General features: G+C 27.1%; 1 protein-coding gene across 2 annotated transcripts; it reads right to left on the bottom strand.

The window, feature by feature from the left end:
• Window positions 1-840: 840 nt before the first annotated feature.
• Window positions 841-13,149, bottom strand: LOC132927893 (tyrosine-protein phosphatase 10D). 2 transcript variants are annotated; one of them, XR_009661880.1, is made up of 24 exons: window positions 12,079-13,149; window positions 11,849-11,993; window positions 11,514-11,750; window positions 11,295-11,401; window positions 10,419-10,662; window positions 10,230-10,333; window positions 9,788-10,059; window positions 9,198-9,487; window positions 8,626-9,114; window positions 8,418-8,543; window positions 8,151-8,291; window positions 7,763-8,068; window positions 6,615-6,992; window positions 6,138-6,518; window positions 5,193-6,062; window positions 4,907-5,124; window positions 4,458-4,683; window positions 4,034-4,388; window positions 3,592-3,862; window positions 3,106-3,366; window positions 2,796-2,989; window positions 2,326-2,636; window positions 1,877-1,969; window positions 841-1,302 (listed from the first exon to the last, which is right to left on the bottom strand). XR_009661880.1 is itself a non-coding variant. In XM_060992470.1 (23 exons), the coding sequence occupies exons 1-23, from the start codon at window positions 12,118-12,120 to the stop codon at window positions 1,271-1,273; spliced, it is 6,000 nt and encodes a 1,999-aa protein (XP_060848453.1). In that variant the 5' UTR covers window positions 12,121-13,148; the 3' UTR covers window positions 841-1,270. The 2 variants fall into 2 exon arrangements, 1 of the variants encoding a protein (XP_060848453.1); XM_060992470.1 differs by lacking the exon at window positions 1,877-1,969 and having other exon boundaries at window positions 12,079-13,148.
• Between the last annotated feature and the right edge of the window lie 14,675 nt (window positions 13,150-27,824).

Below are 27,824 nucleotides of genomic sequence, written 5' to 3'. Positions count from 1 at the left end.
TACACATTATATTACTATACCTACAAATTAGGTTCATATCTAGAGCCACTTTAAAATCACTTTTTAATTCAATAGCCTTCTAACAAAAGGCCTAAGGTCTAAAACAAATCAATCACAGATAGAGCAAGAGTTAAAATTAATTAACAAATTTTAATTCAATAATAAGTTAATAATTATCTTAAAAAGTTATTTTAAACTGTTTCTATTTTACAAAATGAAAAAGATTTTGGGTATTATAGATTCCCAATAAAGCAATACACATATTTTAACTAATTAGTACCAACTGTACCTATTTTATTTATGTCGTTCCATTTTATACATTTTAGTGGATTAATACATTTTAGTGGATTAATACATTTTTTTCAAAAAACTTTTTACATTTTAACAATAACTAATTATTTCTTCCACAAATGTGTATATTTCACATGTATACTGATATGTGTATTACATAATATAACAAAAATAAAATTCATATTTCGTAAAAAAGAAAAAAAAATATTTTATTCATTGAAATGTATTGCACCTAACTAATAATATAATTTCTAAAAAATAAATGAACTAAATCTTTCAAGGTCAGTAAAATTTCAAAACTAAAATTTTACACACATAACCATCACTTTTGTAATATTTTCCTATGATTATTAGTAACTCCTTTTGAATTCACTATCTTTATTTTCATTTTTTTTTTTTTTAAGTTTTATATACTCACGATAATTTTGCAAACTATTTGGATCCATCCTCTCAAAAATCAAAATTTAATTAACATAATTATTTAGGTATGGATTTTACATATTGCACATTTTTTATTAAAGTATATAAATAATATAATTTTCAGAGTAATTAAAAATCATGTTATTTTAATAAAAATAATTCATAAACAGGTACTGTAATAATGACTGCATACATAAATATATATAAAATGATAATAGTTTATAATATCAAACAATAAATGGTTTTAATTTTTTTTTTAACAGAAAGAAGATAGAGACAAGATATAATATAAATGTATAAAAATAATAATACTATTTTTAATCAAACAGTGAGTTGATTTGATTCCTCCTTGATTAATAATTATTAACATTTTATAAATAATACAAGTTATTTTAATACATATATTTTAACACAAAAATTGCAATTGCCGTAATCTATACTAAACATTACATTTTATAAAATATCATATCAAAGTAGTCATATCATAATACTGCTGTAAGTCTATATTTGTTGGCAACTGATGTATACAAAAAAAATACATGGTTTTTGCTCAATAAAATTACATTCCCGATTCAGCTATGCCTTCGTCATCTGTAACATTAGACAATACACGTAAATATGTTATTTAACAAAAATTCAAACTATTGCTACTATTTTGATTACTGCCCGGCATTAGTTTATTATATAATAAATTGATATATGTAATGACATTTTGTCATTGAGATCAAAATACTAAATTATAAAATTAAAAAGCAAAGCAATATTAGTGAAAAGTCAAAATATTTAATACAATTCTATTAAACACAAAAACAATAATATGTTAGTCAACAAACATTCTACTTTAAAATAAAAAATCACACACAATATTGTAAATTCTACGTACCATTGTAAATCGTAAAGTTATCCCATTCTCTCAGCAGTGAAAAAAAAAATTGTTTATAAACAATTATAATTCAACAAAAAAATATTATACATCAGAGATGCTAACAATAGTTAGTTTTGATTAAAATCATCAGTTATATACTAAGTATAAAGTTTTTATAATTATTATCATTGTTAAAATATGTTTAAATATATTAAATCCTAATAGTTATTACTTATCACTTACACAGGTATGCCACACACACAAACTTATACGCATACACTCAACTAATATTTTTCTCACTTTTAAAAAAAATATGGTTTCAGGTTTTGTGCTCCACAACATCATCAATTTCAATGCTGTCATCAACGTTTTACCATTATTGCAACACTACACCTAACAGTCATTATGACGAAAATTTGATTGTTAAAAATTTGTAAATATAAAATTAGTTTATAAACGATAAATATCATCTGAATTTTTATTAGAACTAGATTTCCGCCTCCACCATGAAGACCACCACGATTTATTATATGCATTTGTCGTAATAATTGTATTTATAGTTGTTACATTATTGTAGGAAGTAGCTGTTGAAACTTTTCTATTTGTTATTTTAGTTGTTGTATCACTATTTTTGGGCCAAAAGCCCCCCACTACCGTTGGTAAACCACTAGTAACAGCAGCATTTAACCATAATACACCACATCGTACGATAAAGGCAGTTGTCTTTGAATTCAACATGAGTGACGTACCTTCAAATGCACGGTTATGATGAGCCAACATAGTAGCTGCTGTCGTACTGTTCATTAGCTCCAAATCTTGTTGTTCCTGATCAAGTAGTTCTTGTTGATCACTATTACCACTATTTTGAGATAGTATACAAACTATGCATTGATGTATACATATGTACTGTTGCTCGGTTTGTACCATCCACACACGTTCTTTGCGCATTGCATACACAATACCGTACACATCAATATAATTATTTACTTGTGTAGGATCATTGAGCGATTGCAAAACTCTGTCCAGAGCTATAAAAGTACCAGATCGTCCAACACCAGCACTAAAATACAACATATTATATTATTATCAACATCAACAATATTGTCTTGAATAAGTTTATTTTTAAACTTAAAATTGAAAAAAAAAATAATAATTATCAACAAACATTATATTATTTTATACAATTAAAACAACAAAATCATAAATTAACTTTTATTACCTGCAATGCACAATTATAGGACGGTGGTGTTGTTGCAGTTGGTGTTGATGTTGTTCAATATTATTTCCTACGCCCGCATGATGACGTTCTCTAAAAGCACGAACAAAACGGCAAAGTGTTTGTGGAGGACTGGGTACACCAAAATCAGGCCAAGTGGTAAAATGGAAATGTCTTATTACTCGTTTTTGATCATTCTACAAACAACATAAAAATATAATAAGCAATTTTAACAAAAGAATTTTTGAAAATAGTTAGATATTTAATTCAATTTAACACCATATATTTAACTTAATACAATTTAAATTCTTACCCGACAAACCATAAATTCAGTAATCACCCAATCAGAATAATGAGTGTCATTCAGTAAAGTGACACATATATTGTCACCGTAATAAACAGGATGAGTATCATATGGCCAATAATGATCACATTTCTCGCGACCTTTTTCCACACATCTAGTTAACATTATTATACTTCTTGCATTACTTTCCCAACACATACGCCAGAAGTCGTCCCTTGTTGAATGCAATGGTCCCTGTGTAACAATAAATTCTCTAACGCTATTGTGGCCCTGAAACATTAAGTATTCAAAACTTTAAAATACTAATATAAAATAAAAAAGTAATCAAAATAATAATATATTAGAGTTCAGTATAGATATATCAATATATCATTATTATAAAAACATGTATGATTAATCAAATCACACAAAATCTTTCCTAACAAAAATTTTAAAATTTTTTTATAAAACACCATCTTGAATTTTAATAACTAGTTTATAAATTATTTAAATTACCGGAACATAATTAGCATTTATATAGTCAGATCCTTCTTCATCATCCACTGGCTGCAACTTGAAACGGCTGTGATCATAAGGCAAAATGTTGGTGAATCTATTTTTGGGACGATTACATGGCAAATCAGCTGCTGTGGTTGTTGTTCCTCCATTAGTGGCTGCAGCTGCTGCCGCATGTTTTAAATCTTCAAATTCTTCAGAAAATCGAAAATCAGAATCAGCTGACATTTGGGCATAATGTTCCCCAAATCTATCCACTCGTACAGGCCGGCTGATTTTCACAAATAAAAATTCACATTTAATATAGCTAATAATTAAGTATAAAACAATAAGAACATTAAGAATGATTGTAATTGGTTTACTTTAAGATATTTAAATCTTGTTATTAAATAATAATTATTATAACATAATAGAATTATAAATTAATTATAGCTTTTTATACCTTATTTGTAAATCACATGACAGTTGTTGTTGTTGTTGAACACTGGAGGAATTTATCATATCACCTCCGCGGCCACCACCACGACCACCACCATTTAAGTTTCTAGTTGATGAGTTTTCTAAAAATTTCCCTCCCGTGATTCTTCGTTGACCTGTTCCTGCTTGTCTTTTACCACCTCCAACAGAACTCTTCATTATTCTGCTCTTGCCACTACCACACAAGAACCAACGACTTCGGCCACTCCCAGTGGCTAATGCAGCACAAACAGCGATTAAAATGAAAGCAGCTGGCAATCCTACTACAACTGACAACACAATGGCTGTAGCTGATGTTGGAGCTGATGTGTTATCTTGATCTGAAAAAATTAATATTTTTAATATGCATCATCATTGATTATTTATATTAATTTTAGTATTTTTCAAACCTGTCTGTATAGGAAATGAAAACATAGTGTCTGTAAATTTGTCATTAGCTGTAAATGCGCGTACTTTAACACGATATGTTGTACCCGGTTTTAGTGGCCCATTGCAATATTGCGATGATGATAATTTCCCGCCACTTATGGAATTTGTATTGCAATGTGTATCTTGCCCAATTGTAAAATCCTCTACAGTTTTATTTGTTGAAAATGGGTAATATGGATCAAGAACCTAATAAATAAAAATAAATATCATTAATATATCTGTAAAAATAACTTAATTATTTATATTTATTTTAATATCCTCTTTAAATTTATATAGTTATATCCTGTTACCTTTAAGATATTAAGAAGTAGTCTAACGATTAAAATAATGAAACCATTGCATGGAACTTAATGATAATAAATTGTGGACACGTATAGTATCTACTCATATACTAAAAAATGTATTATACCTGATAAGGAGGCCAAATTGCATATGCTTGTACATCTTGCCAACTCGGCATCTCAAGACCACTGGCATTTTTAGAATCATCTTCTGCCACGATCAAAGTATAAGCTATTACTCGGCCATTCTGATCTCCAAAATAGTTCTTTCTGAAGCGTACTTGTATGGTATTTGTGGTTCGACTTACTTCAGTCGGTACTACTTGGGCACTAGGTTTTGGTGGTGCTATTTTAAAAATATTTAAAAATAAATTAAATCTAATTATTTCTGAATATATTTTTAAGTCAATTTACCTAGAATTGGCATTCTTTGCTCCAAACTAGCTACAGGACCACGACCAATACGAGTCTCGCCACTTATATTAAATACATATTGACGACCAGGTATTAGACCTTTAATAGTTGCCCTATTCCTCCATGGCTCATAATATGATGTTTTAGTTGTTTCGCCAATTTCGATTTCAGATCCCAAAGGTGGCTGACCATTCAATATACCGCCATTACTGAGTAAATTATTTATACCTAATCCCAACATATTTTCTTCTTCTTCACCGCCATGCAACTGAACAACAGGATTAGTCGACGCAGATATACCATCGGATGATGACGAAGTTATTACAGCAGTCCAAGACACCACATAACGTAAAAGTATACCATTATGGTCAGACTCTGATAACGTCCACTCTAATGTAAGGTGCCCAGGTTGTACATCTACTGCTTGGAAATTTACACAACGCCCTGGTACCCACTCCAATGTACTAAAAGTACCAGATACAGGAACTGAACGTCTCAATAATATTGATGCTGCATAGCCTGCTGCGCCACTGTTCAATATTTGTTGTTGGGATAGAGACCCTAAAGATCCTCCACCACCAGCTCGCACCACAACAGTGAATGTGTAATTACGATATGGTCGAAGACCTTGCACTAAAAACCATGGTTTATCAGTCAAGTTTTGTACAAGTGACACTCCTCCCACATCTGAGGATGATTTAGAGGATGAATATGAATTTGCAATAGAAGAAGCTGTGGTAATAATTGCGGCATCAGTATCTAAATATTCAATTTCGAATACATCATATTGTCCACGGGGTAATGTCCATACAAGATTTACAGAATCACGGGTTATTAGAGTGGCATTCAAATCAGTAATTGGTTCTGGGTCTATGAAAATACAAAATAATAAAAATTATTATACAAGATATAATTGTGAAAAATCATATCTAAAAAAGTACTTACAAAGACGATCTTGACGACGCAAGGGTTGACTAAGAACTCCATAAGCTGATACAGTCCACACAGTTATATCGTACAAGCGCCCAGGGACTAAAGAATGCCAAGTAACTTTCCATTCATTATCTGATGCCAATTTTTCAGCAATAAATACTGTTCCAGTAGATGATGCAGTTGCTATTCCAGATCCTGGATCTGAAGGAGTGATGGTAGACGATTGATATGCTATAGGTTGTATATTCGTTTGATGACTAGCTTCTGATAGTTGAAAACGGTACTTAGTGAAACGACTAGCTGTTTGTGGAGTAGGAGTATACCGCAAGGTCAATGTGTCAGTGGCAAGTTGTTGATCATTTACAGCCAGTATTTCCGATAAAATCAAAGGCACTGTAATTATAAAATACATGAAAAATAATTTAAATAATTACTAATTAGTTTATTGTACGATATATAAAACAAACAATATTTTTATTAAAAACCCACTTGTATGTGTTTCCAGGATGACAGGATCACTGTACATAGAATGTGAACATGTACGTACTCGTAACCCATATCCTGCACCAGCTATTAATTCATCTAAACCCAAATTCACTAAAATAGTTCCACTAGATCCATTAGGGTATCCAGAATCAGTAAAATTTTTCCATCCACTAGAAGATGTTCCAACACTGTTACTACTCCAAGTTGTAGCTGTTGTAGTCCAATTAATAGTAGTAGTTTGATTTTGATCTGCTTGTGGTGGTGGCTTAAGAAGTATATACTCAACAGAATAGTAATCAATTAAACCTTCTGGACGAGGGAATTGTATGGTCAAGTTTGTAGCATCCACAAGCAAAGCTATATTACTCACAGGGTTTGGTCCTGATAAATAAACACAAACAATTTTATAAAATGTTTAAAATTGAAACGATATTGTAAATAATTAATATTTAAATAGTATATACATATATACAAAAAAATCACACTGTTCACGAAGTTAGATATAAAAATGGTTAAATTAAGAAATATATTTTGTTAAATACAGTGCATTCCACTTAATGTGATCACATTGATTCAGATCATTTTAATTCTATTAACCGGTTGATTCCATAAAATATTTTTTTTATTGATTAGTTTATATTTATGTGTATGTTTAAAATTAGATTAAAATAAAATAAAATGAAGAAACTATCTATTTTTGATTATACTTGAGAATCTACTAATTTCATTTTCATATTAGCCTAAAATTAAAATCCATATTCAGTTAATATAATACATACAATATGATTTTTAATTATTTAAAAATAAATAATAATGTATGTACATATTGTACTTATAACTTTTGGAACAACTGAAAAGTATCGTTTTCGACATATTTTTGAATAACTCCTTTTAACTTTTTCAAAACAACTCTTGTTTCTTCATAGTAAAAGTTTGAAACACCATTAAAACGATAAGAATGTTCTTAAAAATGATTCAATTATCTGGTACTTGGTGATTTTAATAAAAAGTTAATTTAAAATTAGTAACATAAGAACTGGTTTGGGATTTTCAATTTTGATGCCAATAAACAGTTGATTCTATAAACCAGAGATCACATTAAGCAGAACTCACTGTAATTGATTTAAAATAAATAATACAGCTATACTAACGTATTGTATAATTAACTAGCAGTGGGTATGGAGACTCCAGGGATCCATAAGTTTGGGTGTTAACTTGAATTGTGTACCGTTGTCCAGCCACCATATCTGCAATTTCTGCCTCAGTTGTTTGTACTCCAGGTAACCTAATCCATTGTTGTTGGCCACCATTGGAATCAATGGTACGATATTTAATAGAATACTCAGTGAATAAGCCTTCAGCTGTAGGGCCATTCCATTTCAATAAAACAGAGTTTGACCCAATATTTGAGGCAGCAGTTATATTTTCTACTTGAAGATCAGTAGGAGGCCTAGGATCTAAAGTAAAAATTAAAATTCATCAAATCAAACATCAAGAATATAAAATATTGTTGGACTATTGACTAGATTTTTAACTTACAAACAGCTTGAAAGTAATCATGAGGTTCAGATAGAAGTCCGTGACTTATGGCAAATACTTTAAGTTGATAAGCTGCTCCAGGGTATAAATTTCTTAAAGCCATACGCCATTCATTAGTTATTCTTACAGTTGGTATATCATCTATAAAAAAAAATGTATTAAACAATTAAAACCAAATTTAAGATATATATGTAATATTATATTATTAATTATTATATACATAATAATATACTATATTAAAATTTATATTATTATAATTTTACAAACCAGTATCATTACGACGAAGTACCACTTGAAATGTTTCTTGTCGACTATTGACATCTGTTTTCCATGATACATTTAATCCATAATCTAATGTTGGTCTTAAATCTTCTATAATTGGTGCTGATGGTTCTATAAATATAAAAAAAAATGTAATAAATACTTATTTTGCATTTAATAATTTAAAGCCAATAAAGAATATTATTTGACTCACTCATTGTGTGGTAGACCACTGTATCATTAGAAGCAACACCCGAACTAAGTGATTTTACAGATATAGAGTAGTTACGACCTGGTAATAATGATTCTAATGTGCATTCAATAGGGGTCGATGGATCTTCAATTGACTCCCTAGTAGCTTGGACTACCAAAACATTACTATCAGTAGAAGTTGTTGCTGTAATAGCAGCTGATGCTACAGCTGATGATGTAGATTGTTGCCGGGAAGAACCATTTAGTGATTGATTAAGGTTATTTCCCAATGATAATACTGATGATACAATCAAAGAATCGGAAGCAGATGAAGAAGATGATAGAGAGCCCGTAAGAACTTCTGCATAGCTCACTTGATATGCATCTTGCCAACTCATTGCATCAGCTTTCCATGTTAATTGTAACACACCACCACCTCCATCTTCATTCAAATTGTTTCCATTTGTATTACCACTACTTACAACTTTTAAGTCAATTACAGGTAATGGTTCTATAAAATATACAAAATATAAATGCAACTGACCAAATAAATCTAAAATTAAATATAGTTAAACATTTTAAATGATTGCATACTTAATGTCACATTCACAGAAGCAGGCCAAGAAGCTACTTTTCCAGAAACTGTCTTCACGAGAACTTGATATGTTCGACCTGGTTGTAATAACTGTGTATCATATACATCACACCACTGTGTTGAACCCCCAGAATTAGAACCATCACCATCACGAGGACGAGTAAGTGTTATTGGAGTAGTTGTTTGTTGAGTTTGATCACTAATGCTACGATGAGATGCTAGTTGATTTAATGAAGATTGCTGTGATGGCCTCTTTACATTGACAGATATTTGATATTTGTCAAATTCACTACACATAAATTAAATAATACAAAAACAAATAAATACCTTTAATATTATGTGTAAGATCAGAAAGTTCATTTTTACAAGTAATAAAATTGATTTTATAATAAGTGAATTAATAAAATGCATTTTATTTTATTTCAAATAATAATACCAAATTTTAAATCATAAAATAAAACTATCATTTTTATTTTTATTACTTGTAATATTTTAATTTTACTTAAGTAATTATTTAGTATATAAAAATAAGTACCTTAGAGAATAAAAATATAATATAAGTCAGTTTTATGACTAAAAAATAACTTACCAAAGTCCTTTTGGTGGTTCCCAGTGTACTCGTAAACCATATGAACTTGTTTGTCTAGGATCTACAGCCACATTTAATGGTTTTAAAGGAATAGTACGATATTGAGCAGTTGTTGGTGCAGATGTTTCATCTTCACTTACAGTATGTACACTTATGTTGTATGCACGCCCAGGAACAAGACCTTTAAATGCAGCTTGTGCTGGACCTGGTGGTTCACCTTCCCTTTCAACATAAACTGTTGACTCTGGTGAATCCTGAGGCTCAACACTTACCTAGAAAATAATTTTGGTAGTGAAATATAATACATACAATTTCAGAGAAAAATTATAATATTTACATTATTGAAAAAGATTTTTTTATATACATATTTGTATATTAATTTTATACAATATTAAAGTTGAATGAATATTAATTGTCAAATGTAAAATTCAATAATTCATACCTTATAATGAGTAAATACACTAGCTGGATAACTAGGTTGCCAAAGCACTAACAATGTAGTCTCATTTCTGAACCATACAATAAATTTTCCTGGAGTACTGGGTTCTATAAGCAAATAAAGTTATTTAAATATTAGTAAAATAATTTATAAAAAGAAAAAAATGTTCATGTTATATATTTAAACACTTACTAGTTGTAAAATTTTTGGATATATAAGCCACACTTTCTTTATGTTCATACACAGTAAACAATTGTAACTGATAAGTAGCTCCAGGTGTCAAATCTTTCAAAACATATTGTTGCTGTGTGTCTCTAGATAAATCGGTTTGAGATGAAGCACTGGATGGAGAGCTAGTAGCATCAACAATTTTCACCAACTGTTCTTGTTGTTGCTGCACTATACTAGATGTAGAAGATGGAGACAAACTGATAATCTATAATTAAGTATAAAATCTTTATGAATTTCATAAATATTAAAATATATAAGTATATTATATACAGGAGGGCCAATAGGTTGATTGCTACTAGATTTCAAGTCGATTGAGACACTCTTTTGTATTTTGTTGATTTTTTTCAGAATACTTAAATAATAATAAGTTAAAAGTAATAATTTGTAATCAAATATATTAAAATATAAGGAGTGTACAACTATGAAATTAAATGTTATAATTACTTATTAATATTCTAAATAGAAGAAATAAAAAAAATGTGTAACAAATATGTATACAAAATATATTTTTGTTTATTGAGAACTTTTTTTTTGGTTGATCGTGACAACCTAGAAAAATTTAGAAGCCGATCACAAGTCTATTAAGGTTTGACACCCATGTTATATAATAGACATGTATATTATAAAGTATAAGTAAATATGTAGTATAAACACAAAATAAAAGTTATAGAAGTTTAATAATAAAAATAATAACTAAGCAATAAGTTTTTGGAATATCTATTTTTATTTATTTTTTAATGTATTATGTATATTTTGGTTGTTTAGCATTTAGAAATAAATTAGGGCTACCCTAATATTTATTGTAATAAATCTATTTTATAATTAAAATATCATTACTTTCAATTTAAATCCATTGTAGTTTCCCAACACTGGAGGTGACCATTGGACATGTGCTGTTTTTCCACCTTTTACAGTTACAGTTAAATTTGTAGGTGGATCAGGCGCTATTTTAACATTTTTAAATAAGGAAACTATTAGTAAATACCTATAAACATGGGATTATTATCTTTTAAATCTTTAAAATTAAATATATTATTCAAATCATATTTTTTATACCAGTAGTAATTGATGCAGTCCAAGTAAGCAACCAATGTGACTGGGGTGATAAAGAACTAGTAACAGCTCCATTTAAGAGAGTTTCTACACCAGATCCAACTGGAACTATTACACTTCCTGGAGTTGGTTGTGGGGAATTGTTACTTATTGAATTACTTCCTGTGCTTGAATTACTATAGTATAACCAAAAGTCATAACGGGTCCCCGGTAAAGCTTGAGAAAAATGTATTACATCGCCTAGAAAGTTATGAAATATTTTAATTAATATCTTATTGATAAGGTATGAAGTAATGTTCTAAGGATTTAGAGCAGACAACAATATAATGTTTCAATACCTATATCTTGAGCTGCAATAGTTGTGTTTGCAGGGGGATTGCCGTGTGGAGGTAGATAATCAAGTCTATAATAAGCTTGTTGTAATGAAGATGCAAATGATAATGAGTTTGATGCAGGCAATTGTATAGCTAAATCAGCTGCTTGCTATAATAATGTTTAAAATGTATTGTTTTTCAATATAATATTAATAATAGGTAAATTTATAAATCATATAAATGTATATACTTACACCAGTTTTAACAGCAAAAAACAACAGTAATACTATCCACATTTTCACAGTTGACTTATTGATACTTAAACTAATAGTAGTAAATGAGCAACAAAGTTAATTACTTAAATTACGGCTATGAAAACAAGCCGTTTTGAGTATAGTAGATTGAGCAAGAGCAAATATAATATGTAGACCAGATACCATTGGGAATATAGGTACTACATTTTGCAAAATTACATTGAAATACTGTTTGTTGAATAACGTCTTCAGTTTTATCACAACACATACAGAAAAAGCTGTCGATCATATCTCAATAACCGGATGATGTATAGTCGACTGATACTGATATCGATAACAGCATTTGGTAAGAAATTACAAGGCAATTCAAAAAGTTCTCGTCTCCTGTTATCAACGTTTCAACTTCTATCCACCGATACAAGTCGATATAATAATTTTCAGAAGAAGACCGATGTCAACGATTACACCGTGTAGTATACAAAACACTTATTAAAATACAATTAAACACATTAATAATACACTCGACACTAAGGGCTAAGATAATAATAACACAATAATACTGACACAATTACAACCGATCGATACTGTTTGGTAAACACGGATAAAAAAAATTATAGAAAAATACCAGCGTAGGAATCAATGAGAAAAAAAAGTCTAGTGATTTCACACGACGAAATCGGGCGAGAAAGTAAAAAACGACTGCTACTGTAATACCTGTGTCGTTGCGCGTTTACCACCACCACCACCGCCACCACAGGCTCTACGACAGTCTACTATAATACACACGCAGACGGACGGCGAACACCAAAACGAGTGTCGCTGCTTTCGTAATATGCCCGCGGATCCCTAAGGCCTGGTACACACGTAACGCACGGTCCAACACGCACACACTACCACATTTACCTACCTATGACAATACCAACAATAATTGCTTTCACAACGACCGCGACGATAGCTCACTGCCACTACTACTAAACTATAATGTACGGACAACAGCGAATAACAACAATAATAATAATAATAATAATAATAATATTATAGCAGCAGCAACAGTTCCGTGCCCGCGTCGACGGCGGGGCAGGTGGGGGCTTATCAGCGACCGATGGGGTCTTTGTTTTGGTTTCCGCGGTGATTATAACGCGGTTGGAGGTAAACTCGAACAGCGGCGGCGTGCCGTGTGGCCGCGACTGTGGCCATGTACTGCGATCGGACGCACCGCGGTCTCCGGTATAGGTCATAGCTGTGCCATCAGATCGTCATCCGATACGGTTGAACGCGACTACACATGTGATGTGTATTATTATTAATTATTATGGTACCTATTATCTTCCATTATTTTTGTGTACCTACCTACTACCTACTACCTATACACTACCGCAGAAAATTATAAAAAAAACTTGTAATAGGTATTATTATATTATGATGTTTGTTTCGTCGGAAGTAAAAATATGAATATAGATAGATACATAGGTACTTAATAATAGTATGATTTAATACGTAGGTATAACCTCTATGACATAAATATTATATTGTATATAATAAATTATTATTAGGTGCATTTTAGTATTTTACTGATTACCTATAATAATTTATTGGTATGTTGTAAAAATGTAAGTTATCAAGTAGTCGATAATTAAAATTAATAGGTGATTGCAGGAAATTGGCCGCAAGTTATATATTTATTCGACGGTCGATAAAAAGAAAATAGCTATACTATATTTATAAAAGCAATAAAAAAATATTATTATAAGTATAACGATTAAAAGTGCGGGTATAAACAATACCTATAAATTTACGTCGAAGTGAAACTAAACCATAAATTCAAAACTGTATGAAAAAATAATCATTCTTCTAGCATTACGAAATTCTCTGCGCACAGAACCCCCAAAAAGCTTAAACAACAAAATATAGTAGGTATTCAAAATTACATCCTATTTAGTATTTAGTATACCTACCTACTTACATCACTATTCACCATTATTAATAGACAATAATGGTGTTACAAAAGTTTTTATAACATACATAAATTATCAAAAAAACCATTTATAACTTTACAAACAAATAAACGTACGGTAAATTCTCTCACGAGTGCTTCTAATGAAACGTGAGAAAATCAGGAAAAATATAGGTACATCATAACATTAAAAAATAATAATAAAAACAGAATTTTAAATGTGAAACACCTAATGTTTTGTGCCAAATTTAACTTATAGAAATTATATAAATAAAAAAATTAAAATGTAGGACAACTTGTTTTTAATTACTAGCTAATGCTCTAAATAAAAAAACACACAATTCACATAAATAAACCGTATCACTAAGTTACTCAACTGTTTAATCTATATCGGTAAAGATGTAGTCCTAATCAAGTCCAAATAATTTAAAAATAAATAGCATTCATGTGTTTGGATTTTGGCTCTACATATACTATCTACATACTCTTTGGTTCTCTTATTTTTTCTAGTAAAGTATTTTTAAATAGGTACATCAATAAGTACCAATGTGATTATAGGAATGTAGGGATTAAATTAGATGATGTAGAAATTCCCTTGCTCTAATGACCGTACTCCTAAAAGTAAGCTGAACACTAGTCTTTAAACTGAAATTTCAAATTTGAATTAAAATACATTCCTCCGATAAAATCGAATTATTAATTTTTGAAATTTTATTAAGAGTAAATAAATATTTTTAATTGATAAAAATATTATTATACAATATTATTATAGTTTATTAATTTATTTTATCATCTCACTACAATTTGTATTATGCTTGGACATTTTGTGTAATGATACACACATTTTATAATAGTTTATTTTGTTATTTTATGAGTAGGTGTTAAGAAAATTAATTATATTATGTAATGTACGTCTTAAATAAAATATAATTAATGTTTCTTTTTATATTGTTTTATTTCAAAAACATATTTTCCATAGGTAATACGCAGTTTAAACTGGATAAATGAGTGCTAGTTTGTAGAAACAAAAAATTGCTGGCAATATATAAAAAATTTACATAATTTAAATGAATAATATGGAGTAGTAATTTAAAAATACTAAGAAACCTAGATCACAGTTACGAGTTTGTGACAACGTTATAAAATTAATTATAATAGAATTATTCAAGTTTACAACCACGGAACGCTCAAAATAGCAAATAGATCAGTAGATCACAGTGCCCTTTGCCATTATGGCAAAGCTTTATGGGAATGAAAACATATTTTATTCTGTATGAATATACTGTTTACTTGGATTGTTATTTATCAATGATACGTCGCATGTACCTAATCGCTTTGTTTATAAACCAAGCTTATCGGTATGTTTAGCCGTATAGGTACGTACTTAACTATAGTTAGTGTTTCTTGGTAATAGTCCTTTTACGCACATATGAATAGCTTATTACTTTTGAGACAAGATTTAAGATCCATAAAAGTTCATTGGCTAATATTCAATACCTATTATTCATTTATTTATTTTGTATGATACCTAATAGGTATTGTTCATTAGTTCATACAACACGTTTTTGTTAGGCTAAAAAGTAAAAATGTATAATCGTATCTTACGTATGTAACCATTATGTCAGTAATAAATGTATTTATACCTATAAAAGATGATTGTATCTAAATATATACCTACTTTGGCATAGTCGTATATAGAAACATAGGTTAGATTGTTAGAAGAAATAGGGTTATATAATCAGCCTTCACCCCAAAATATTTGGCATCATAAATTTAGATTTTGCGAGCGATGAATGTATTTGTTTTTCAATGTACTTTTTTTTTTTAAAAAAAAAGCTTTTTTATATTGAGGGTGATTTTACTATTTTAGGTATAAAGTTAGATCTAGTTCGAACGTTGGGAGAAGGAGGGGTACAAATCAAGTACTTTTCAATAAAATCGAGAAATACGGGATTATGCACAAATAACCAGTCTTCCACAAAAATTGATTTTTTTTTATTTAAGAACTGAATAGCTATAAAATAGCTTTGAGGAAATATAATATTTTATAGTTACTAGGAAATTATTTTCACAATAATAATTGATATTTATAGTTTTTTAGTTGGAATATTCGTATGGGTGTGTTGTGAACGCATATAAATTGTGAATGCAATGATGACGTGTGTATCAGTTTATTTTATTGTATACTATATTTATGCTTTATGCATTTTTAAGTTAGAGCTATTATTTTTATTCTTTGTCTGTCGAACGGAAAAACACGACTATAATATGTTTTCATTGTCATACATAATATTATATTATAGGTAGCCAGGTGGGTACATATTTATAAAATTTGTTTTCCGGCAATGTACAACAACAATAATATATAATAATTACATGTGATTTGTAAAGTACTAAATTAATATAATTTCTCTTACACATAACTTTTTACCTACGACTAAAAAAATGAATTTCATAATATAATGACTTTCTTGTATTAAATGTATAGACATTTGAAGTTCTTAACTTTTTTTATTAACTTAATAATTTAATACTAATTTTCCCATAAGGTTTTCTTATAGTAGGTAATTAGAAAATATTGAAAATATACCTACATAGGTATAATAGCAATTTTTTCTCAATAACTTTTTATTTTTTAACTGAATTGGTTTTTTAATTTATTCTACAACTATAAGAATTATATTTTTTTTTTAAACGATGGGCAAATATCGCTCTGCTGTATACTAAAGGTAATAGATAGTAGATCACTATTATGCATGGGCGTAGGTAGGAAATATTTTCGGAGGGGTTTTTTTTAAAAATCTATAATAATATTATAAAATTATGAATAATTTATTTGTATGTATTAAATAATACAATTGTTTTATTTAATTTCAGGGGGTGTTTGAACACCCAAACCCCCCTTACCTATGCCCATGTTATAATGGATGTGTTAAATTTGAATGTAATGACAGATCACAGATATAATTATAATATTATAAACGAAAAACGATTCTGAACAAAGATGATTTGTCATCACTTTGTCAGTCTAGGATATATTATATTATTTTATTACCTATATTTAAATTGTACTATATATTTTTTTTATACAAGTAATTTATTTTTTTCAATTACTGGTGAAAGTTTCAAGTTTCTACGACTTAAAATTTTTAAATAACAACAAATATTTTAAATTGTTTTACGATATATCGTTATTTTACGTGATTTTGTAAAAATTTAAATTACATACGCTTATAAAATGTTTTATATATTTACGCTGAAGTTTTTTTACAGTTATTTGAAGGAAAAGTTATGGAGAACCTTGTATCGGGTTTTTTAACCTTAGGTATAAATAACAACAATCTTATGAATTTTCAACTTTAAAATTCCTTGTAAATGTTCACGATATTGACATATTTCGTAAACATATTAACTTTAAATGCTTATAAACAAAAATTGTGGCTGTGATTTTTTTTTACTATGATAAGTACAACTTATAATAAACCTTGTATTAAATATTAAAGATTTTTTGGATTGCCAAATTTTTTTATAGGCATTTCAAAAATAAAACAGAAAAATCTAAATTTTCAGTTGTCTATAAGTAGCTTAAAAAAGTCAAAATATTTTGAAAATTTAATCGTAAATAGATAACGCTAATATAAACATTTAATGAAAATTCTAAGTATTTTTAAGTATTAGTAATGATTTTTTTTTTAGTTACAGCAAAATAAAGAATCGACTGTCGAAGAAAACTGATTATGCGTAAAAATTTCCGTTTTTCCGTTACTTTTTATGGTTTTTCCTGACTGGAAATTTACTTTTGACCCCCCCAGAGTACCAATTAGATTAATTTTCCTTTTTAAAACAGAACTGAAATAAAAAAATCAAAGCACCATCATTACTACTCCAAAACATGATGACAGATACACAAATAAAAAAAAAATAAAAAAACACACATTATTGTAAAATCAATACATTCATCACTCCGTTCAGAATCTAAAATTATATAAATACATATATACAAAATAAAAAAATATTATTCTTTTTATATTTTCTTTTATTTAATAAAAGTTTATATAAAAACTAACACGATCTAGTTAGGACTATATAGGAGTACCAGGAATTAACATGATGACTATGTCTTCATAGGAATCATAGGATACATCCTATATACTTTTGTATGTGGTTATAGTGCCTTAGTGGTCATTATCTCTCTTCTATAAATAGCATCTAATTGTTTTTATTGTTTTGTAGTAATGTTACTTTATTCATTATTGGCTTGTTAAACAATCGATTTGGCGAAATCAGGTTAAACGCGTTAAAAACAAATTACAATTAGTATTGATTGTAGATTCCGCGCCACTTTTTTGTAATGCGTTTAATGTGACTAAAGTTGCATTTCCCAACTCTATTGAAAAATCTTCCCGATTAAATTGTAAGTTGTAGGCTTTTAGTTGTAATTATGTAATTATAATAATTGTACCTATGCTTATTTCCACAGAATTTGTGAATTGATCGAAAACTATTGAAATCATGCGTTATTGCCGTTATCGGCGGCAAACCCCCATCACAAACAAATCACTCCTAACAAAGTCGAACTTAAAGCCCTTTATTGTAAATAATTATAAGAACAGTCTTAGAATTTAAGTCTTATCTAAACGTATGTCATACTGGCAGGTGATACTATTTTAAATTCGGAACCGAGCGATGAGTGTATTAATTTTACAATGATGTGGATTTTTTTTTTTGTGTCATCACTTTTTGAAGCTTCAATTTTCAATTTTGAGGTATAGTTTCTGGTAGCAAACTATTTATTAGTTTAATTTTCATCGTTATTGTTATTTCAGTTCATTATCAATTGGTATTATTAGCTATATTACTTATTATATTTTATTTTGAAGTTATTCCGTAAAAATAATACAGTATAAAGACTATATAACACTTACTACTTTACTACTGTAGAGACTTAAAATTTTCAGCAAATTTTTTTTTATCAACATTTATTAGATATTTAGATATGATATAATTTTCAAAATATATGGTTCTTTTTGTACTATTTATTAACATTTAAAATTTTTTTATATAACCTACGTACATAATATTCTTATATAATATGTATTTTCTATATTATTATATAAAAAATAATAAATATTAATATTAATACTAATTATTTTTGGTCTTGCAAGTTATAGACCTAACCTAACTTTTCCAAAATAGGCAAAATATTCATGAAAAAAATGTTAAATATGCAATAATACATGCATAAAAACAAATTAAAAAATATGGAATCTTTATTAATCCCTCCTCATCACTATATGAAGATGAAGTGTAGACTTTTCTTTTTGGCGTATAGATTATATTATACAGTCAGCTTGTCTCATTATTTCTTCAATAAATGCCTTCTTTGGAGGTTTTCCCCTTCTTTTATGCCGGCTTATCTGTCCTTCAAAATATATTAGTCATAAATAAATATTGTGCCTCAGTACTCAGTATAGATTACCATACCTTTCTCTGATGGTATAGAACAGCATCCTTTTTCCTCCCTCTTAATTTAATACTTCATAGTTTCTTTTAATTTTTTATAATGTATTACTAATAGAAAATTAAATTACTCATAATAATATAAATAATTATAAAACATCATTAGAAGTATAGGTGACACACTCACACACTTACATAATACATAGGTTAGGTACCTTCTACGCTCTTAATCATTTTTCGTAGGTTGTAGGTATTAATAAGTGATGTATTATTGAATTCAGATTGGACATATCAATAACATTTTAGAACGACTTTTCCTGTTTTTTTTAGTTGGTATCCAGGATGACAGTTTAATAGGTACTGTTTTGTGTGTTTGTAAATTGTTTTATAATACCTATATATTGATTTATAAAAAACAAGAATAAAATAGATATAATAGATAATAATTCCTGCATAAAACGATTTCCTAAACTCTATATTTGTTGTATATAAATATATATTAATTATATTAATAATCATAAAAATGATTATGTGAAATATAACTTACATTAATATTATGTATAATATCATATTAAGTCATTAAATAAATTATAAAATAATTATTATTTGTAGAATTTAGATATAGACGTTTTTTATTTGGTAAATCAATGCCTATTATAGAAATCTGGGTATTTAGTATTTATAATTTATTGTATTTTTATATAAACGCAAGCCTGCAATTTCAGATTTATAGAATAAGTTTAGTTTACACTGTTGATATTAATAGTAATAGTTATATAGTTATTTATATATTTTAACATTATTATTTAATACATTATTGCGTACTACTATCAAACCATTTAATGTTGAACAAGTATGGTACACTCAAAGTATTTCAAATTATTGATATTAGTTAATAGATATTATAACTGTTTATAACTTATAATAAGTTATGACTAGACCTTGAAAGTCACATATATTTTGTGGACTATTAAATTTATTGACTAATTAATTATTATTGCTAAGTTAGCTATAGAAATTCGTTTCTATAAAGTAGATACTTTAAATAAATATCAAGTTTATAGTGCATTTTAGATGATATTTTAGTTATATAATAGCATATTTTTCAATTTAACAATTTTAACAGTATATTATTTAATGAATAATGATAATATAAATTTAAATATTTTAAAATCTATACATTTATAATTTATTTTATTCATTATATTATGTATACATATATAGATGCATCAGGTTTCAAAAAATTATTATATATGTTTAAATGATTTTTTTTCTATATTTTATCTGTTTTGTAGATATATAATTGAAAGAGCATATTAGAATAGGTAAACAAAAATTTAACTTTAGGACAATTGTAAAAACTTTTTATTTATTTTGAAGTTATTTTACAAATTATGTTTTAAAAAGGTAGACAAGTGGGTATACCACCTTATAGTTTTCCCGAAAATATAACTTTTATATTTTACTAGCTGAATAACCCGGTTTTGCTTGTGTGTTAAGTAATCGATTCGTATATATTATAAACTGTTTTTTTATTATTATTAAACTATTTAGAGCCTAATAGTCATGTAATATTTTTTATAATTTAACTTAATTTGAAATGACAAATAAAATGAAATTTAAAATAATAAGAGTGATTTACTCATAGGCGGCTCATTTGATTACAACCTTGTGAAAACAAATTGGAAAAAAGTTAAATAGTGTCGTCACAAAAATTGTAACATAAAAAATACCTGTTCTTCTTTTTTATATATATATATATATATATATATATTATATTATTATAATAATATAAATTTATACCATATTATAATTATTTATATAACTCAAAATTTTGTAGCATATAATTTATCTTCATAAAATTAAATAGATAAATTTTATATTCTAGCGATAGTGTGGTACGCTGAAACGTGTGTACTATATCCCAGATTATACGAAATAATTACATATATTATCCGTAAGAATGTGGCCATATCAATACAATTATACTGAGCATAAGAATAAAAATAAAATTGTATAATAAATACCTATGCATAATAAAATTTAAAATTTAAAAATAGGTATACCTATAGTATTGATTTATACACCATAAGACTACATATAAAATATTCATAATTTATTCATACTTCACTTGATTGACGAATGACAATGGTTATAGGTGGTTATTGTGGACAGTAATGCTATTGATCATACATTTCTAAAAAAAAAATAATGCCAGAAAGAGGGCTTTATTATGTCAAAACTTTATAGGACTGGGTTTTTAAAAATACTTGGACTACGAAAGATGATTAAACAATCTCCAATTTCATGTTTTTAATAGATCGTTCACTTTATAAGTAAATTATTTTGAAGACCGATTTCAACTTTTTGATATGTTGTTCTTTATATTGTATTTTTTGCGTATAACAACTGCAGCCTGTGTAACTTTTTTGGGTGTATTAATTTTAATACTACATGTGACTAAAAATACAGTATAGTACGCGTCATTAATCAGATTATTACAATGAGTATATTATCTAGTGACTAGTGTAGTGCTTATTAAATTATATGTTACGTTATAAGTACGAAGTACCGGAAACTATATTAACAGATCAAGAAACTGGCTTTTTTAGTAAAATATTTATCAAAGTTAAAAAAAAAAAGTAATAATAAATAATTTAAATAAAAGGCATTTTAACTCATAATAAATAAACGGAAATATTGATAGATCTCAGATCACATATTTTTGATATAATAATAAAAACTATACAAATTTAAATATTCGGGACCATTTGTTATCAATTTTATTATATTATAAATTTTAGTATATAATTCGATAATCTACACATGACACATCCATTGGTTTTCAACCATATGCGTTAGAATATGTATGAATGTTAGAAATGTCGATTAAATTACGAACTGAACCTGCAGAATCGTGATTAGTGATTACATATACATCACTTAAAACAAAATTTACAAGAATCACATAAAAATTCTAAACAAAAATTCATTAAAAACAAACTAATTAGTAAGGAAAGACATGATTATAAGAAAGTAGCGAGTACAATTGCCGAGTTTCACTATATTGTACCAGTTATATATTAGTATATAACATTCCGGTGTCTCGTCATATGATCACGGAATTATATTTCAATAATTTAAACATTTTAATAAAAAAATAACATTGTTGTTTTCATAAATAATGAAATAATCAAGTTAATTACTTGATTGACTGATAATATTTAATTTAAAATTATATTTCCCTCTAGATAATAAAAGGTAATTTTTGACGAATGCATTCATTATATTACTATTCTCTCACGACAATTTTTATCATCACAAATCGCTAATTGATCATTTTGTCAGTATAATACGTATTCAACTCATTGGGTTAGTTTTTACCTAATAAATATTAAATTATTTATTGTTAGCAATAATCAGTAAAGCCAGTAAAGGTATGTTGTAAAGTGTAGACCATTTTGTGTGTGGTATTCCAGTTACGACAAAATAACATGTTAAAACCGGTGGTTGACCATGGAGGAGTCACAATATTTTTCCCATAAGAATAATACAAAAACTATTTGTCATTGTTCAAGTAAAATATGGCAACTCTATAAGAAAAATTATTCTATACGTATTCATTTGAAAAATGTAGTACCTAATAGCTAATACAAAGGATAATGCTCTAAAAAAATTAGGTGTACATTCAATATGGCTAGATCTAAGAAAGTTTGGCCATTTGAGGTGATGGAAATATTGGAAATAGTACGAAACAAGAATATTGTTAAACGGATGACAAAGAGGCATAAAATTACACAAGATAATGTAAAAAATTAGTATAATGATAAGATAAATTAATAAATGGAATTTGACTAACATAAAATATATAGGTATTTTAATATATTATGAAATAAGCAGAGGGCAATAATAAGATAGATTAACGTATATATGTCGTAGGCATATAGTCTAATCAGGCATTTTACTAAATGCCTAGACATACGTGTCCATCGATACTATTGTTTTAAAAATTAAATTATGAATATATATACAAGTAATTACTAATCTAATTAATTAACTAATTAACTATCATTTAACTAAATGTCTAGACGGATAGACGATAAAGTGATATTGCATAAATATTAAATTCTTTGACTATTTATGCTTATAGGCATTTAGTAAAATGCCTGATTTGACTTAATACCTACGACATATATGTATTATAACTTATAATATATATATATATAATATTATATTTTATGTTCTATTTGTATAATAGAAATTAGTTTATTACATATTATTATAATCTATTTACGTACCTTATAATAAATATAATATATTTATCTATATAAATAAGAACAAATGTTTTTTTTCTGTATATCCTTTATACTCTATAGACTCAAAATGTACAGGACTATTTTTCAATAAAAATATAAATTCCTCGCGACTATACAGCTTATTAGCTTATTTTATTATTTTTTTTTTTTATTTAAATGTTTATGTCATTGGATAAAAATTATAATAATATGATTATAATATTAGTACTTAGAAAATATATGGTGTATAACAATTTTTAAATTTAAAAATCAAATACTTATGAACATAATTAAAATGATTACTTTTACGATTTGCTTCCATAATTCTAGATATATTTTTTATGAAAATGTATAGACAAAAACCAATAATCTTAACGATGTTTGATTTATGTGACATATTAAATTTTTTTTGAATCTGTCTCTAGTTATTGTGTTTACAACAAAATTATAATATCTAGAATTACAAGTAAAAATCATAAAAATATAAAATGTATCATTGTTTTTGTGTTTGTGTTAGTATACTTAGTATTAATAGTATTATGTATTTAAACATTTTAAACTGAAGCAAAACAAAAAAAAAGTATAAAAAAATTAGAATTTGAAATTGAAATTTAAAAAATATGATTATATTTATAGGTTTTGTTATAGTAAATGTACGTATACGAACTTTACTTATAAGGAATAATATTGAAAATAATTTAAAACCTTATTTTTTACTTTATTTGTAACTACAAAATGATTTGCAAATTTTCATGATTTGACGAATTTTATCAAAATACTAACATTAAAGGCATATATAACAATATGTCAATATATATATATATATATATATATATACATGACTTTAAATTTTCGATATTTTTTAATTAATGACTAATGAAAGTTATTTAAAAAAAATTTAAAAAAAATTGAATATTGAAAATATCTATAAATAACTAGATTAAAAATATTTTATATATCTTTTTTTTTAGTTATACTAATCGATTTTGTCTAATTTTGATTTTGTGAAAAAAAATTTTGTTTTTCTTAATTTATTTTTCTAGATAATTTTAAAAAGTATACTTTGTATTTTTTACTTTTGACTTTTAAAGAGCCAAACAGATTCAATTTTTTACCAGAAATCAATTATAAAGCTGAAAATCTGATAATTTTGCTTCTCTAAAATGTTTGTTTGTAAATCAACAACATATCATTGTAAAACAATACATTCATCGCTTCATCATATCAGAATCTAAAATTAAATAACAAATATAAAAACACAATAACAATAACAAAAAAATATTTAATTAAACTAATAAAAATTAAAAATTAATGTATACTAGTATACTATTAATGTATTTTTAAATCAGTAAAAATAAAAAGTCGATTTAAATACTAAAATATAAATTTTTTAGATTGGTAATATATGATCATATACGGAACGGAAAAATTTAACCATAAACCAAATAAGAAATCACGAAATATTTTATAGTATTCAACATATTATTATATATTCACAAAGTCACGTGCCTTTTGAACACACCCCATTTTTTTATTTTTACTATGAGAATTATGGTGTCTACATGACAATATATAGATGAGATGAATGTAAACATATAACATAAAATTGAGTAAATGCATTGAGTAATTATAGAAAAAAATAATAATCTTTAGGAGCCTAGGAGGTAGAAGGAAAAGTCTACTGAGAATGGTTACAATTATTACATGTGCTGGCCCAAAACATGTAAATTTATTTATAGTCAATATCAGATAGTTCTCATATGGCGAATTAAATACATGTAAATAGAGTTAGAAATGTTTTACTATACAACAATATAAGAATACAACATAATATAATATTTATTAGTGTTGTTCACCATCCAAAAATTTACAATATAGATTGAACATCGTGATGGATAGCAACAAGAACATTTCTATATATTGTAATAACTAAAAACCGAAAAATAATGTTCACGTTTATTTCAGAACAAATGAGTCAGTGTACGGAAACTACTATTTATAGAGTTGAGTTACACAGTTACACTAAAATTCAATAGTTGAAGAGCAAACTCCCATTTAAAGTTATCATAATCTTAGACGGGTGAATGTTCGTACCTATATTATGTTATCGTCAATCTGGCAATGGAAATTCTTCAATTATTTGGCCAACCATGCGAATCAAAAAAAAATGTTTCCCAAGTATAAGCGACGTTATTACGTCATCAATGAAGTTTTACTCATAATCATTTCCGAATCCAAATCCTATCTGAAATATAAATAACTCAAAAATGCTATAAACGTGAAATCATAGAGCAAATGTCACCATGCTTAAATGTCCCCGACAAGAGGAGTGAAATGAAATAGTGATTATACAAAAGAATGATGATGTAGAACAGGTCAAGGTGGTGGTCGAAGAGCAAAGAAAAATTGGAACATCACATGTAATCAACGGTCCAATCGTAATAGGCAAATACCAAATAAGTATATCAAAGATTATGAATTAAGTATCATATAAACAAAAATATGAATTATTTGTTTGAAAATTGTAAAATGGTTATCATTACTCATTAGTATTATTAATAATTATAGTAACTATACTATAGTATCTTACTATTGTCCATTGGTCAAAATAAAATTATAAAAACCGTTTTAATTATAAATTCATCGAATCATCATGCACTAATTTATTGTATTTTTTTATCGTACACACGGTTAGGTATCGGTGTTTGTTCTGCTTCTCCTGTATTCATATGATCGTTTTATTTTATAAAATAAAACGTGTACCTATTTCATCGTAGGTATACTAGCATTTGAGTCTATAAGCTAGAAAAATATGGACATTAGTACATTACAGTACCTATATAACACTTTTTTTAATAAATTTAAATAACAAAAAAATAAGTTAACTTATATTATTATTTTTTTATTTTATAAATTGGTTAGGTTACTATTTTGTATATTTTGTATCACTTGACTTCAACAGTTTAATTTGTTCTAATTTATTGGATAGATGACGCCACTATTATATTCTAATTTTAATATTTTACCTGTTGTAACGTCATTATATTATGTTTTATGTTTAAGAATTGTTTTATACAGATCAACTCACACAATATAGTTTCAATGATATATCTATTTTCTCACTAATGTTTAAAATATAGGCAGAGTCTTTGCCTCTTTGGTGTTTTGTACCTACGACAAATAAGTGCTTGCGTATTAATTTATTTAAATATTAAATATTATGTATTACATTATTTATATTCATAATTTCATCGTGTTTTAGATTAAAAGGACGCCATACCGCACGTGTTGTCTCTGTCTTAATAACGTACATCATAACAAATTTATGTTCAGCAAAACACATTTAGTGATGACAACTTTAATATTAGAGTAAATTTACCAAGTTAAAAATATTATCTAGAAAATGACGTATGTTTTATTGATATTATCATTTTAAAGTGAGTTATTACTATTTTAAAGTTGTATTATTTTACATACCTAGCTATAACTCACTTTAAAATGATAATACCAATAAAAGATAGTTATGTTCTAGATAATATTCTTACTTTTAAATTTGATAATGGGTAAATGTACTCTAATAAAGCTAACATCACAACATGTGTTCTGCTGAACGCAAATTTGTTATGATGTACTACGCTAGTATGACAGAGACAAAATATGCGAGTATGACGTCCTCTTAACAATAGATTTAGTATTCCGACAACATCTGGCTATATTTATTCATAATGTATCATGTATCATATAAAAAATGTACAGGTATTTTATACTATTGGTACCTAGATTAAAAAAAACGAGAAAAATATTATATTTTTATTAAATTGTTAAACATATTCATACGGTATAGGTATTAATTATGAAATATAAATTATTTTAATGGCTCTTTAAAAAAGTGTCAAACATATTATATTATTCCAGAGTGGCTCTAATCGATTATCATTAAAATTATACTACCTTTAAATAATGTTCATCGGTCATCATCATCGTACTTCCTATAAAAGTCCTTGACTCCGCTTAGTGCTTTCTAATTTCTAAATATA

The sequence above is a fragment of the Rhopalosiphum padi genome, chromosome 3 (assembly GCF_020882245.1).
Source record: "Rhopalosiphum padi isolate XX-2018 chromosome 3, ASM2088224v1, whole genome shotgun sequence".
NCBI classification, from domain to species: domain Eukaryota; kingdom Metazoa; phylum Arthropoda; class Insecta; order Hemiptera; family Aphididae; genus Rhopalosiphum; species Rhopalosiphum padi.
The sequence above is the reverse complement of the archived record's forward strand: the minus strand, read 5'-3'. Positions and strand labels throughout refer to the sequence as shown.